The sequence below is a fragment of the Lynx rufus genome, unplaced genomic scaffold, assembly GCF_022079265.1.
Source record: "Lynx rufus isolate CCGP_SWC_20201006 ecotype Redwood Valley unplaced genomic scaffold, mLynRuf1.p SCAF_14, whole genome shotgun sequence".
NCBI lineage: Eukaryota > Metazoa > Chordata > Mammalia > Carnivora > Felidae > Lynx > Lynx rufus.
Window position 1 is genome coordinate 41,491,347 of NW_025814828.1, and position 14,251 is coordinate 41,505,597.

Sequence of the window (14,251 nt, forward strand, 5' to 3'; positions counted from 1 at the left end):
AAAGGCTGCTGGGTAAAGGCTCCTGGGGTGGAGGGGTGATCTAACTAGTAAAAAGCTGGTAACTCAATAAATTTATATTGAAGTAGACCCCTGGAGAGAGAGCTCTTGAGACGGGGCAGCAACTTCCAGACTTGGAAAGGGGATGTTGAGAACGGCCCTTATACAGTAGGAACTCAATAAGTGTTTACTGGCTTAAACAGAAGAAAGACCTTTTGGGGGTATGGACTTGAGATTGGGAGAGGGAATCCTAGGGACCCCGAGGGGAGTGGGAAAAGAGTAATCCTTATAAACTGGGCTCTAGATTTATCAAAAGAAAGAACCCTAGCTAGAGGCTTTATGACTGGCACAGGTTCTACTAGGGGTAAGGAAGGGGTATCTACTCCCTCCACAAAACAGTAACTGCACATATGCTCACCAGATCCACTAAAAGAAAAAGATTCTGGGAAGAAGGTGTGAACGTAGAGCACACAGATGGCACTCTATAAATGCTCACAGGAGCCATTGGAGGAAAAGGCACCTGGGGGAAGGTGATTAGAATCGAGCACCTGGCAGGGGATAAATAAATGCTCACTGGATCCATTAAAAGGAAAGGTCTTTGCGGGGGCGGGGGTTGGGATGGGCATACAATCATTGGATTCACTGGAGGAAAAGTCTTTTGTGGAAGGGAATGGGGATGCAGAAGATTGGTCCATGTAATGTTGATTCTCTATCCGTGATATAAAAGGCTTTTGGGGAGAGGGCACAGAATCAGGCACACAGTGGTGCTCCACAAATGCTCCAAGGAGTGATTAAAAAGAAAAGGTCTCTGGAAAGAGGATTGAAATGATGCATACAACAAGTGCTAGATACCTGATCACTGTATTAATGGGAGGTAAGCCTTTATGGAGAAGGTTGGGCCATGCAGAAGGTGTTCAACACATGCAGACTGAAGCCACTGGGGAAAGGGTTTGGGGATGGGGTAAACAGTAGGCACTCAATAAATGCTTGCTGCATATACTGGAGGAAAAAAGCTTTAGAGTAGGCTCACACAGCAGGCAGGTGATAAATGCTAGATGGGTTCACCAAAGGAAAGGTCTTTGAAGTAGCCTGAGAATGGAGGCTAAACGAGGCACTCAATCAATGCCTTCTAGATCCATCGTAGGAAAAGGATTTAGGGGAGAGTCTGAAGATGAGTCACACACAGAAGGTTAAAAATGCTTAGGGGACTCATTTGAGCAAAATACGTTCGAGAAAGGGGTTTGGAGATAGGGCATACATCAGGCACTTAATAAATGCGTCCTAGATCCTTGGGAGAAATAAGCCCTTGGAGAGGAGGCTTGGAGTTGGGACACACAGAAGGCATTCAATAAAGGCTCACAGGACCCATTAAAGGCAACACTTTTCGTGAGACCATGGGATGGGATACGCAGCGGGCAATCGATGTTCACTGAATAGCTTAAAAGGTCTTTGGGGAGAGGGCTGGGGTGGGGCACATACCACACTCTGGATACATGTTCACAAGACCTATTAGAGAGAAGTCCTTCAGGCAAGGTTTGAGGGGGACAAGACACATAGCAAGCTCTCAATGTACGTTCACAAAATTCATGGAAGCCAAAGGCTTTGGGGAAGCGCTCCTGATAAGGCACACTGCAGGTACTTGATAAATGCTCACAGGGTCCATTAAAGGACAAGGCCTTTGGGGTGAGGGTTGGGGGGACAGGGAACATTTGGCTCTCGAATGCTCACAGGATATATTCAAGCCAAGGCTTTTGGGAAGGAGGTACACAGCAGGCGCCCGATAACTGCTCCCTGTATGGAGCGAGAAGGCCTGGGTGGGGGGCAAGGATGGGGCACGCAGGAAGCGCCCAGCATAATAATTTAAAGGAAGAAGGTTTGGGCAAGGGGGCCAGATGTCTGGCACACAAGCGGCGCTTGATTAAGTGCTCATCGTGGAACGATCTGGGGACCCAGGCCCGCGGGAAGACGTCCGCAGCAGTGGCTTACCAGTCGGTGTGGGGCTCGTCGATGACCAGCAGCACCCTGGCGGCAGCGCCCCCACGACCTGCGCCCCCAGAGCCGCCGCCCACCTGCTCGCTGAAGGTGGCAGCCGCGGCCGCCGTGGTCTGCTTGACCGCGTTGGACAGCGACGAGAAGAAGCCACCACCCCCCGAAGACCCAGGGCTAGGGGCAGCCGGAGAGGCCACAGGGGCAGACACGGAGGCTCTCTCGGCAGTGGCAGTCGCGGAACCGGGTGTGGCTCCGGGGCTGGGGGCAGCAGGCGGCGGCGGGGGTGGCTGCGGGCGCTGCAGGTCTGTCATGTACCCATTTGGCAGATTGGCCATGAAGTTGCTGTCCGACAGGCGGCGCCGCAGGTAGTTCATGGCTGCGGCGCGGGGCAGGGGGTCCTAGGAGCAGTCTGGTCAGGAGCCGCGGGGGCGGACCGCGCGGGGCCCAGGAGCACAGCTGCGCTCTCAGGCACGACGCGACTCTTCGGTTGCCCGCTGCAGACTGAGGCAGCGCCGAGTCGCCGCCGCCGCAGCGCGGATGGTCGCGCCCGTACCCCCCTATCTCGCGCCCCGCATGGTGCTGTCCAGCTGGGCCAGCGGCAGCGCGGACGCGACCAAGGCGACCAGGAAGGGGAGTTTGCGAAGGAGCGGCGAGTGACGTCAGCGCGCCTTCAGTGCTGGGGCGGCGGTGGCGCGCGCCGGCAGGCGGGGGCGAAGGAGCTGTCCGTGGTGCTGAAGGCGGCAGTGCGCACGCGCCACGCCGCAACCTGTTTCCCCTCCCCCTCGTCCGAACGGGGATGCGCAATTTGGGGAGTGGGGGCGGGGTAGGTACTTGTTAGGAGGATTGGGGGTGAGTGGCCTGGCAAGACCCCCCACCCCGCCTCATTCTGGTCTTCGCACCCAGTCTCAGCCACACGCAGGATTCTCGGCAGATACTCAATTTCCAGTGTTGATGTTCACTACAGAAGTCATGTGGGGGGGGGGGTGAGGTGGGAATGGAAGAACACGCAAAGACTCAAAAGTAGAGAAATAACCTCACCGTGACGGGTGGGGGCCACACGCAGAACCTTGGAGGTGGGGGGGAGATTAACTTCCCATATCCATACAGGCTCAGCTAGGCAGACAGAGGATGCGGGGGCGGCATCGACAGCATCAGATAGGCAGACTTGGACACTTGGGTGGGGTACATACCCTTGCAGGGGCCTGGAGGCACACAAGAATGACACAAACGTGGGGAAACATATGGACACACACAGAAGTAAAGAAACACACGGAGGCACGTACAGATAACCCACCGATCTAGGTCTGTAGGCATACACAAGCCCAGGGTAACACACATGTGCATGCATGCATACATGCACGCATATCAGCCTATACACACACAGTCACCACACTGACACACAGAGACCCAGAGGAACGCACACGAACATGCACACCCAAATTACATACCCAGATCTGCCACACAGACACATCACCTGAAGCTCTAGCTCCCCACCCCGTGGCCCTACACACACACACACACACACACACACACACACACACACACACTCAGTCTATATGTCCCCATCCCTCTGCCCTGGACAAGCCAAAAACCACCATAACCACCTGGTATCATCGGTGCCCATCGTTGTCTCCCCTGGACCAGAGAACTTTCCACAGACTTTTCCTAGGGTATGCACACAGTAGGTGCCAAATAATGTTTGCCACACGAGCAAATGACCTGTATAGTCCAGGCAGAGGTGGGCTGTGGAAGCCATCCTGACAGCTCCTGTAGGATCCTGACTACAGTGAAAGCACAAATCCATTTAAAAGCAATCATTTGTTGACAGCACCCAATGCTTAACTAAGGTATTGTCTCATCCAACCCTCACAACAATCCTGTGGGGTGGGAAACATTGCTACTTTACAGATGAAGGAATCCAAAACTCCAGTTCATTCCCAAAGGGCCATGTTGACTTTGTGATCCATGCATTTCTTAAATAGAATGTGCTAGAAAGAGGTGCCAGTGTGGCTGGAACAAAGTGAGCAAGGGAGTTTGTGGCAGGAGATGGCGTCAGACTGCTTAGCAGGGACCAGACTGAGCAGGTTCTTGTGGGCCGCAGGGAGTGATGGGGGTGGACCAAGTGAGGTGGAAGAAGATATGGTAAGAAATAGGCAGATTTGGAGTCTCTTCTGCCTGCAGGATTTTCAGTTGAATCATCCACCCGTTCTTCATTTGTTCATTCTTTATTCATTAGATCCTTGGCCTGTTTAAACAAGGTAGTGATGGGGTGGAGCCTAGAGTCAGAGTGCTTGAAGTTCAAACTAGACCTCCACCATACCCTTGGGAAAGTGACTTAACCCCTCTGAGACTTGGTTTCCTCATCTGTCAAAATGATCAACTGACCCACCTGTAAGGGGGGGTGTGTGTGGGTGGGAGACGACCTCTATATTTTCGCATGTGCTGTGGCTTCTGCCAGGAATGTCCTTTACCTCTCTCTCTCTCAAGGATATCTTTGGCCAAGGTCTCCAGGAAGTCCCCTCGTCCAGGACTCAGATTCTATCTCTTCTTCCCCCAGCCTCCCACAGTCTTCAGGTCAAATTCTTCTTTTTCTACTGCCTCCTCCGTGCCAGGCAGCCTCAGTCTCACTCCTGGGTCTTTTCTTTGGCTATTCCTTCCCTATCTTTCCTGGATGCTCTCTCTGCATTCCATCTCCCAGTGTCCCCCAGATGGGGAACTCCCCATTAGTCAGGTAATTTCCCAACATGTAGAGGTATGTGTTTCCCAGTTTTTTGCTCAATAACTGAAGTAAACAGGCTGTGTGCGGGACCCGTGGTGGCCTCTCCGGGGGACAGGAGCAGGTGCAGGTCTACAGATCTTTCTGGCTCCTCTCAGGGCCAGAAGTTGGGGAACTTAGGAATCTGTCTCCAGACTGCCTCTTCCCGGGGCCCCCATTCCTAGGTTTCTACTATTCACGGCCCCCAGCATCATTCCCTTTCTCTAGGTGGCTCGATCCCCAGAAATACATGTTTTCTAGATTGTTTTACAGAAGAATGAGGATTCCCCTCAAGAGTGTCTCAACTCCCTGAGGCAGAGGTAAGGCTCCACTGCACTGTCTCCATCTTCTCCAGCAGGAATGAATGAACCGAAGGGGTTCCAGGAATGATTTTCTTTGTTGTGCATTGGTGAGCAACAACCCTGAGACACACACACCTGACATATGTTCGTAATCAGTATCGTACCCGTGTTTATAATGCACACTCGCACATATCCATGGCACATTAACGCACATGTACATGCGTGCATGTGCACACACACACACACATCTATAATTCAGATTGTTATGGCGCACACATGGCTGTAACTTTAAATGCATTCTGCATACACTCAATACATCCTTAATTCTTGCCCAGACCCATAGGTCTGCATATCACACATACACAAAGATATGTCTCATAATGCACAAATTTCCACTTTCTTGTAAACACAGACCTCTCATACCCTGTGGTAGCGACCAGAATCACTCACTTCAGCTCAGTCTTCCCAAGATGACCAAAAATTCATCAACTTTGTCTTTACTTCCACCCATCAACTGACCTATTTTACAGAGGGAAATCGACCCAGAGAAAGTAGCACTCTGACAGACTCCAGGTGTCATGAATCTTTCATCTGAACCCTTTCACAGAGGGGTCCCTCCACTCACAGCACACATGGGGCTTCAAATGTTCAGCCTACTCTCTTTCTGTGCTTCAGTTTACTCCTTTGTAAATGGGAATGATGATAATATCGACCCTCTTAGGTTTGTTGTGGATTAAATGAATTCATGATGTTATGCAGTCTTAAAACACTAACCAGGCACACTAGGTATTAGCTAATTCCACAGTTATGATGATTCTTAGGATTTGTCTCATCACAAGGGGCTCAGAATTCAGTAAATGCGAATTGGTGCAAAATCGAATGAGCAAATGCTAACAGTATTAGTGTCTGGGTTTGTTCCCTTCATTGTGGAGACACGTGCCGTTCTGACTCCTCTTCTCTATTCTCCATGATGTCCAGCGCTATTGTTAGTATACAGTAGGCGTTGATAAGTGTTGAATAAATGTTCAAACGAAAGGATCACATATTCTGACTTTGTTCCCTCGCTCAGATGTCCTCTCCTTCTACCAGCCCTCCTCCACCCCAGATGCCCAGACTTAGTTCTAGTATACAGTAGACGCTATCAAGTGTTGAATGAATGTACAAATACCAAAGGAATCTGTGTCTGGGTTTGTCCCGGGGGCTCCTTCTGGCAGATGCTGACTCTAGCTTCTGTTTGTTCCTGCCCCAGCTCAGAGCACCTCACAGGCACTTCCTCGGTCCACCCCCGGCCATCCCCTCACTTGCGGTCTCGCGGAGCTATTTCGTCTCTGCTAATTGTGGCATTGGAGCAGGGCTGTTGGGAGTGGGTGGGTGCAGGTGTTCGAGCGGCGGGGTGCCAACCACAGGCATGCCTCTGCCGCCTTTGCCGCGGTTCAATGCCGAATTAACGCGGAACCGCCAGCCGAGAGGCTCTGGCGGGTGGAAACCTGGGCACGTCGGCCAATCAGAAAGTGCCTGCCAGGGCGAGTAGCCAACCAGGAAACCCGTAACGCGGAGCTCTGCAGAGGAACGTGCTGTACTGGCCAAGGGCGCTGCAGAAGGCGGGAGGGGGGGGTTGCGCAGACGCTGGGATCAAGACGGCCACGAAGGGACCGATACTCACCTTCGCTCCTGCCAAACTATGGCTAGAGCGGAAAATACTGTTTTCCACAACAAGCCGCTGCTACTCTGCCCGTGCTGTGCCCTTTGGCTTAGAAGATGGTATTGCCCCCCTCCTGGGGAAGAGATCCGTTTATTGAAGTTTGGGAGGTCCGGGGGTCAGAGTGGGAGAGAGAGGTGTTAGAGCTTCTCATCCTCAGGGTCTATGCATTCAGGCACGTGTAGACAGGGCCGTTTCTCCTCCACCACCGCCTTCTGCCCCTGCAGCATCTCGCACAGTGTTGATGGCTTCCCCCAGAAGGTCACGTTCTTCTCACCCTGACCTTCGACCACGGTAATGGTGGGCCTGGGGCATTAGAGGGGAATGGAGGGGAGAAGCTCAAGGAGGGCAAGAATGCATTCAACAAATTCTTATTGAGTGCCTACTGTGCCTACTGAGTGCCCAACACTATTTTCTGGCTATGAGATATCGGGCAATTTCTGTATCTTCCCTCTGCTCATCTGAAACATGGGAATAATTGGCATAATGATAATACCCACCTTACTGGGCTGAGTGAGGATAACTGAGTTAATTTAGATAAAATGCTCAGAGTACTGTCTGGTACACAGTAAGTGCTCAATAAATGTTGGTAATTGTTACTTATTGACAAGAGTTACCCTCTCGTACCTTCCAAATCCTTTACATCTCTCTCTATTGCCTACTGGAAAAGACGCCAGATGCCTTGCCCTGGTATTCGAGACCTTGTTTTTGGGCCCACATGCCTGCCCCAAGCCAACCTCTCTCTCTTCCATTTCATCTGGACTTAGTCCCACGTCCAGAATGGTCTTTGCCTGGCTTATTCCTCCCACAAGGCAAGCACTCCATTCATCTGCTCTCACTCCAGTCCCCTCATTCAAATCCATTCGTTTCCCCACTCTGTCAAGTGCTTTCTGCCTCCACTCAACACCTGTAACTCATTTTGAAGATCCCCTAGAAACCCCAGAGCCAGAGACCAGTTCCCAGATGGCAGGCCTTCCATGAGTTGAGAATGGCCCACTCAATCTAGTGGCTTGGTGTATCTGGAAATACAGAAGGGATGAGTGGGCGTTTTAACCCTCTCCAACACCTGGGCCACCAGGAAACACTTTGGGCGGCTGGTCACCTATGTCCAGGACTCTGCTCACACAGTAATGAGACTGGGAATGCCCCTCCTGCCAGGGGAGACCCGATAAGCTTCCTGGGCCTGGGTCAAGATGGCAGCCCCTTATCCATGCCCCAACTGTTCCACATTTGCCTTCTGTCAGGGCTCTGCTGACCTGGATCCTTTGGGGGACCCAAGGGACCTGGGTTCTGTGGGCCTATGATTGTTGCCAAAAAGGCCTTCAAGTGCCTTGGGGCAGTGAGACGTTGAGTGAGATGTGGGTGGCTGAAGGAATGAATAAGTGAATGAAGGCTTGAGTGACAGAAGGAGCAAATGGAAGCATGGGTAACCGAGAGAGTGAGAGCACACGGTCGCAGGAAGGACTGGGGGGATGATGGAATGGCTGAGTGACTGAATGAGAGGCTCAGAGGGCACAGAGGCTACCAATTCTCCCCTCAGTATTCTCTTTCTCAGCTGCTTCCTTAGTTTCTCTCCTCTTCCTGCAGGTGAGAGGTGGCAATTGTCAGGGCAGGCACCTTAGACCCAGGAGTGGACGCCCTGGTTGCAGGGAGCTGAGCAGACTCTCCCCCCCCCCTCCTGGGCACACTGTACCCCCTCACTTACGGGAACTTGGGGAGCGGGGCCGTGCAGAGGCGCTGGCGGGTTTGTACAGGGTTGGGTTTACAGGGGGGCATGCACAGCCCCCAGCTACTCCACTCCGACCATGAGCCTTTCCCTGCAAGGGGTCAGAATGAGAGGTCTCAGTGGGGTGGGGAATGAGAGAGAGAGAGAGAGAGGTGGCAGGGACATGGGGTCCACGGTAGAGTCAGAACCGCCCCCTTCACTGCATGGGCGGCCCCAGCCTCACAGGCTCGTCCGCAGAGGCACTCACAGGGGCAGCGCTGGATGTTATAGCAGTGACGGATGTCTTGTTGTTCCCCGATGCACCGCTGCCCGTCAAACTTGCGGCCCTTGCAGCTCCGAGAGCGTGTCTGCTGGCCGGGGATCGCCTCACAGCTGATAGTTTTTATGTTCCGACGGGAGCAGGGGCTCCACTGCCCCCAGGGCCCCCACTCTCCGTTCACTGCAGAGACAGGGGCAACCAGAGAAGGGGGCCAGTGAGGGGATCCAGAGGAAGGAATGAAGACTGGGGGAAGGAGCGGGGGTGAGCAGATGTGTGGATGGGGGATCAGGGGTGGGACTGAGGCACCAGGGCCAGGAATGGGGGAGTCAGAGGCAGGAACAAGGCATTAGTAGCAGGAACTGGGCAGCAGAGATGGGTGAGGGCTAAGGCATGGCGACAATATATCTTGAGGTACTGACCTGGGCAGGGCTTGGCCGTGTTGCAGATTAAGGTCCGGACGTCATCACCAGCACAGAAGGGGCCCCCATGCTGGGGCTTAGGGTGATCACATGTCCGTCGTTCCAGGATCTGGCCCAGGCCACAGGTCACAGGGCAGGGGCTTATAGGGCTCCATGGTCCCCAGCCACCAGCCACTGTTGGGGTGGGGGATGAAGTGAGAAGAAAGTCCACCTCAATCTTCCCCTCAGCCCCTAGACCCTCGAGGCAGACGAACGAAGCCCCAGTGAAGAGCTCCATGGTCACGAGGCCTAGGATCTCTATCCCCTGAAATGGCAGAGCGTCTGTGCCCGAGTCAAGAACAGAGTGTCAGAGGCCTCATCCCTGTGTACCTGGGCAGGGTGGCAGGCCGGAGCAGGTGTGCTGTTCACTGTCTGGCCCCGGGCAGGGATTTCCAGGAGGCTCCTTGGACGGCTTAGGTGCAGAACACGTGCGGCTTCGTATCTCCACAGGTTTGCTGGGTCCACCGTGGCAGGAACCCGAGCAGGGGCCCCAGGGACCCCAGGCAGCCCAGGCCCCGTGTACTGTGGCGGGACAGGGCGGGGGGATGCTAAGTGTGGTCATGCATGCTGAAGTCCTCCGGCCCTGGCAGTTCCCTGCTGGAACCCCCAGACCCACCCCAGGTGCCTGCATCAGTGCCCTGTGGTTGCCTTCACTCACTGGGGCAGACCTTCTGGGTGTCGCAGGGTTCTGACTCCTGTGGCTTTCCTGGGCAGTGGCCCCCACACTTGGGGGTGGGGTGATCACATGTTCGCTGACGGGTCCGGGTCCCTTTGGAACAGGTGACAGAGCAAGCCGTCCAGGGACCCCAGTTGGACCAGCCACCCATCTCTGTGGGATAGAAGGGAGGGGGACAGGATGGAAATGGGGGCATCATGCGGGGGTCCTCGCTTCCTCACGTGCCCCACATCCTCTGCCACACTTGGTGCAACATCATTGCTCCTCTGGACTCTTGCAGTAGCCTTCACACCGGTCCCCTCTGCTTCAGCCCTCACCACATACAATCTGCCCTCCTCCTGACAGTGAGAGGGATGTCACAAGCCAAGTCCACTCACGTTCCCCGTCTGCCCACGACCACAGAATAAAAGCCAGCATCCTTATCCTAGCCCACAAGGATCAGTTCCCCTTTGATGTCGCCTCCCACAACTCTCCTCCAGCCACACCGGCCTGTTCCTTAGTGCCTCACACACATCAGGCACAGTCCTGCCCTTAGGGCCTCTGCCCTGATTGTTCCCAGGGTCGCCTGCCTTGGGGATCCTCCTCACCAGGACAGCACGGGTGGTCCTCACAGGCCTGCAGCTCCCACTCGAGGGTCCCAGGCTCGACCTTCTCAGAGCACTGCCCATCCCAGCCTATGCAGCGCCGGTGCCGTAACTGGGATCCCTTAGTGCAGGTCACCGAGCAGGGGCCCCACGCAGACCACGGCGACCAACGTGGAGGCCTGCAGAGAGGAGCACATATGTCTCATCCTGGCTGGAGCTGGCAAGGATGATGTACTGGACTACAGAGTGTGGGCAGGCACAGGGCGGGGGCGCGGGCTGAGTGTATGTGGAATGGATTGGCCAGAGTACCTACCTCTTTAGGGATGTCAGGGATTAAATGGGAAGAGGAGGGCACGCAGTAAGCACTTAACGATATCATTGACGTTCACGATCGGGGACCTGGAACCCTTTGAGGTCCCTCAAGGATAGTGCCAGGCATGCAGTAAGCAAATATAAGGACTAGGGGCCCAGACCTGCTGTCAGAAACCTGCCAGGCCACCACCGTACATGATAGCTGGTAAACAGGAAGTGCTTCATAAACAGGAGCTATCAACCCAGTGAGCTTAGAGACCTGGTCAGAAACACCCCAGATCTATCCCCAACTCCCTGCACAGCATAATACTAAACTCATGTGAACTGTTGACACGACTAGGGGCCCAGAGCTGCCTTCAAAACTCCCCAAGCTCCCCTTCCATAGGGTGTATCTAGGATATACAGTAAACTGTTAGAAAACATGTTTGGCATACAGTAAGGGTTCAATACATGTAGGCTGGCATCGTGATTGGGAGACTAGAGACACCCTCAGAAATCCTCCAGCTACCCATGACCTCTGCAATGCATCCAGTGTGCTGGGAGTACTCAACGAACAACGTGAAGTGTCATCATAACTAGGGGCTACTCAGGAGCCTGGAGCTGCCCTCACAATTCCCCAAACTCTCCCACCCCCACGACACGTCTATATACAGTAAGCACGCAGTATGAGCTGAAATCACAATTAGGGGATGTGAGCTACCTTCAGAATACCTGAGCTGTACTCCACCCATGATGCTTCCAGTATGCAGGAAGTTCTCAATACCCAAGCTTTGGCAGTGGTTCTCAACCCGGGGTGGTTTTGCCCCCCGGGTGGGGGGACAATTGGCAATGTCTGGAGACAGTTTGGTTGTCGCGATTGGCTGGGGGAGTTGCTACTGGCATCAAGTGGGAGGACAGGGAGGCTCCAGAGTACAAGTTTTGCAATGCACAGGTCAGCTCCCTACAACAAAGAATGTTCCAGCCCCAAATGTCAACAGAGGCTGAGAACCTCTGGGCTGTGGTCCTGATCAGGGCCTTGGAGTCGCCCTTGGAAATCCCAGAGGAGCAAAGGCCCCAGTTGTGGGTGGCCTCTCCTGCAACCCCCGTGCCCCCTCACCTGCATGCTTGGCACAGCTTGCTGCCAGGCTTCTGGAAGGCGTAGGCAGGGTTGAGGCAGCAATCATTCACACTGACACCTCCCCCCAGGAGGCCCGTGCACTTGCCTGTGGCTTCCTCATACTGGGTGAAGCACAATACGGGGTCTGAGCCTGGAACAGGGTTGGGGGGGGGGGCACGGTCAGGGCTGTCATGGGCCCCGGCACCCCAGGGCGCCCTCACCCACTCACCTGTGGCTGGCAGCAGGGCGAGCAGCAGCGGCAGCGGCAGCAGTGGTAGCAACCGAGGGGCCTGTGCTCGGGCGGGCATGTTGAGCACTGCACCCCAGCAGCTCTGCCCTCCGCCAGAGAGGAGGCCTGGCTTTGTATGGGCTGACCCGGCTCTGGAATCAGTGGAAAAGAGGAACCGGGCCAGGAGGAACTGGGAGGGGGAGGGCAGTTGGGGGGGAGGGGAGAGTGTCGGGCAGGGTCCCCGAAGCTTCAACCTCTTTCCTGTCACCTCTTCCCCTGGAGGCCTCCTGCTCTGCTCTCCCCTCCCTACTTCCTGCCTCACTCTTGGTCCGGTTTTGCTCCTCACTGTATCCCCGGCACCCGCACCCTGCCCAGCAACCCTTGAGTACTCAGTCAGTGCTCCCTGGTCACATCCTTACTGAGAGGAAATGGAGCATACACTTGCTATCTGGGTGACCTTGGGTAAGTCACTTGAACCTCTCCGAGCCTCAGTTTCTCCAACGGTAAAAAGCAGTCTGTACCACAACGATAGTGTCAACCTCAAGTGGGGGTTGGACGACGGGAAATGAGTGTAGGGTGCTCAGTGTGTCCCTCCTCATTGGATCGAGGTAATTGCTTCATCCTCCTCTTTCCTGAAAGTGAGGTTCCCTGTGGTCAGCATGGGGAAGGGCGGTCAGCACAGGGAAGTGAGAAGGGGAAGTGAAAGTATGGGAAAAAGGGTGTGGGAGTGAAGTGGGACTATCCACTGTCCCAGGTGGGGGCAGCTGGGGCCTGGGGAGGGGGTGGTTGGGAAGGACCGAGCTTGACCACGATCCATCGAGTAACTGGGGTGGGTAACAAGCCCCGCCCTGAGCCTGTATCACAGAGTTTGTTGCAAACACTGGGACTTTCAGATCCTTAAAAGTCCTTAGAACAGTGCCTGGCATACAGTAGGTGCTGCTTGTTAAATACATTCACTCAACGTGTATTGAGCATCTATTGGGGGTCAGATGCTGTTCTTGGCACTCGATGGAGCAGAGCATAAGATGGCCCCAAATCCTGGCCCTTTAGGGGCTTACGCTCTAAAAGAGGAGACAAACAAAAAAGGTCATCTCCCTCACAGAGGCTTTCTCTAGCTACCCTTTTGTATGGCATTCCTGTCACTCTGTAGCCCAGGGGCTCTCAAACCTTAGTGTGCATCAGAATTATCTGGAAGATCTGTTGAATCACAGATTGCTGGGCCCCACCTGTTTCTGATTCTGTAGGTGTGGGGTGGGACTCAAGAATGTACATTTCTAGGGGTGCCTGGGTGGCTCAGTCAGTTAAGCATCCAACTTTGGCTCAAGTCATGATCTTGTGGTTCGTGAGCTCAAGCCCCACATTGGGCTCCACACTGATAGCGCAGAGCCTGCTTGGAATTCTCTCTCTCCTTCTGTCTCTCTCAAAATAAATAAATAAACTTAAAAAAGGTTAAAAAAAGAAAAGAATATAGATTTCTAGGGATGCCTGGGTGGCTCAAACATCCGATTCTTGATTTCAGCTCATGTCATGATCTCATGATTTGTGAGATTGAGCCCCGTGTTGGGTTTGCACTGTCACTGCAGAGTCTGCTTGGGATTCTCTCTTTCTTTGCCCCTCCCCTGCTCACACTCTCTCTCAAAATAAATAAACATTAAAACAAAAAGAATGTGCATTTCTACCAGGCTCCCAGGTGACACTGATGCTGCTGGTCTGGGGACTACACTTTAAGAACCATTCTAGTCACTGAAACCTCTTTCTTTGTAGGTCTCATCTATAAAAACAATTCTGCATGCTCCTTCTTTTACTGTTAATAATTAAGTCCTCTTCAGCCCCTTGTTGATGCAGGTAAAACTGAGCTCCACGGACCTGCTCTTTTCTTTTTTCTCATAAGCCCTGATGAGTGAAACTCCAGAGCCCACTTTAAGAACAGGAAGTTGGGGCGCCTGGGTGGCGCAGTCGGTTAAGCGTCCGACTTCAGCCAGGTCACGATCTCGCGGTCCGTGAGTTCGAGCCCCGCGTCGGGCTCTGGGCTGATGGCTCAGAGCCTGGAGCCTGTTTCTGATTCTGTGTCTCCCTCTCTCTCTGCCCCTCCCCCGTTCATGCTCTGTCTCTCTCTGTCCCAAAAATAAATAAACGTTGAAAAAAAAAAAAAAAAAAAAAAAAAATTTA

The 14,251-nt window shown here is 53.7% G+C and overlaps 2 protein-coding genes across 3 annotated transcripts in view; both read right to left on the bottom strand.

Annotated features, from left to right (window-relative positions):
* The window catches only part of SYN1 (synapsin I), a 55,654-nt gene extending 48,939 nt beyond the window's left edge, over positions 1–6,715 (bottom strand). For both annotated transcript variants that reach the window (XM_047076148.1, XM_047076147.1), the window contains exon 1: positions 1,984–6,715. In XM_047076148.1, the coding sequence (XP_046932104.1) occupies positions 1,984–2,360 (377 nt within the window). In that variant the 5' untranslated portion in view covers positions 2,361–6,715. The remainder of the gene's footprint in view (positions 1–1,983) is intronic.
* A 101-nt stretch (positions 6,716–6,816) lies between these two features.
* CFP (complement factor properdin) lies at positions 6,817–12,235 on the bottom strand. The gene is made up of 9 exons (XM_047076152.1): positions 12,083–12,235; positions 11,854–12,004; positions 10,449–10,624; positions 9,844–10,014; positions 9,516–9,707; positions 9,147–9,320; positions 8,716–8,907; positions 8,448–8,559; positions 6,817–7,048 (listed from the first exon to the last, which is right to left on the bottom strand). Exons 1-9 carry the CDS (start codon positions 12,159–12,161, stop codon positions 6,883–6,885), a joined length of 1,413 nt encoding a protein of 470 aa, XP_046932108.1. The 5' UTR covers positions 12,162–12,235; the 3' UTR covers positions 6,817–6,882.
* Between the last annotated feature and the right edge of the window lie 2,016 nt (positions 12,236–14,251).

Excerpts from the sequence above, each read along its gene's own strand:
- CFP (XM_047076152.1), bottom strand. The coding sequence starts at position 12,161 with ATGCCCGCCCGAGCACAGGCCCCTCGGTTGCTACCACTGCTGCCGCTG. Across the intron at positions 12,005-12,082 it reads CGCCCTGCTGCCAGCCACAG|GCTCAGACCCCGTATTGTGC; the intron begins GTGAGTGGGTGA and ends ACCCTGTTCCAG. Across the intron at positions 9,708-9,843 it reads CACCCAGAAGGTCTGCCCCA|TACACGGGGCCTGGGCTGCC; the intron begins GTGAGTGAAGGC and ends GTCCCGCCACAG.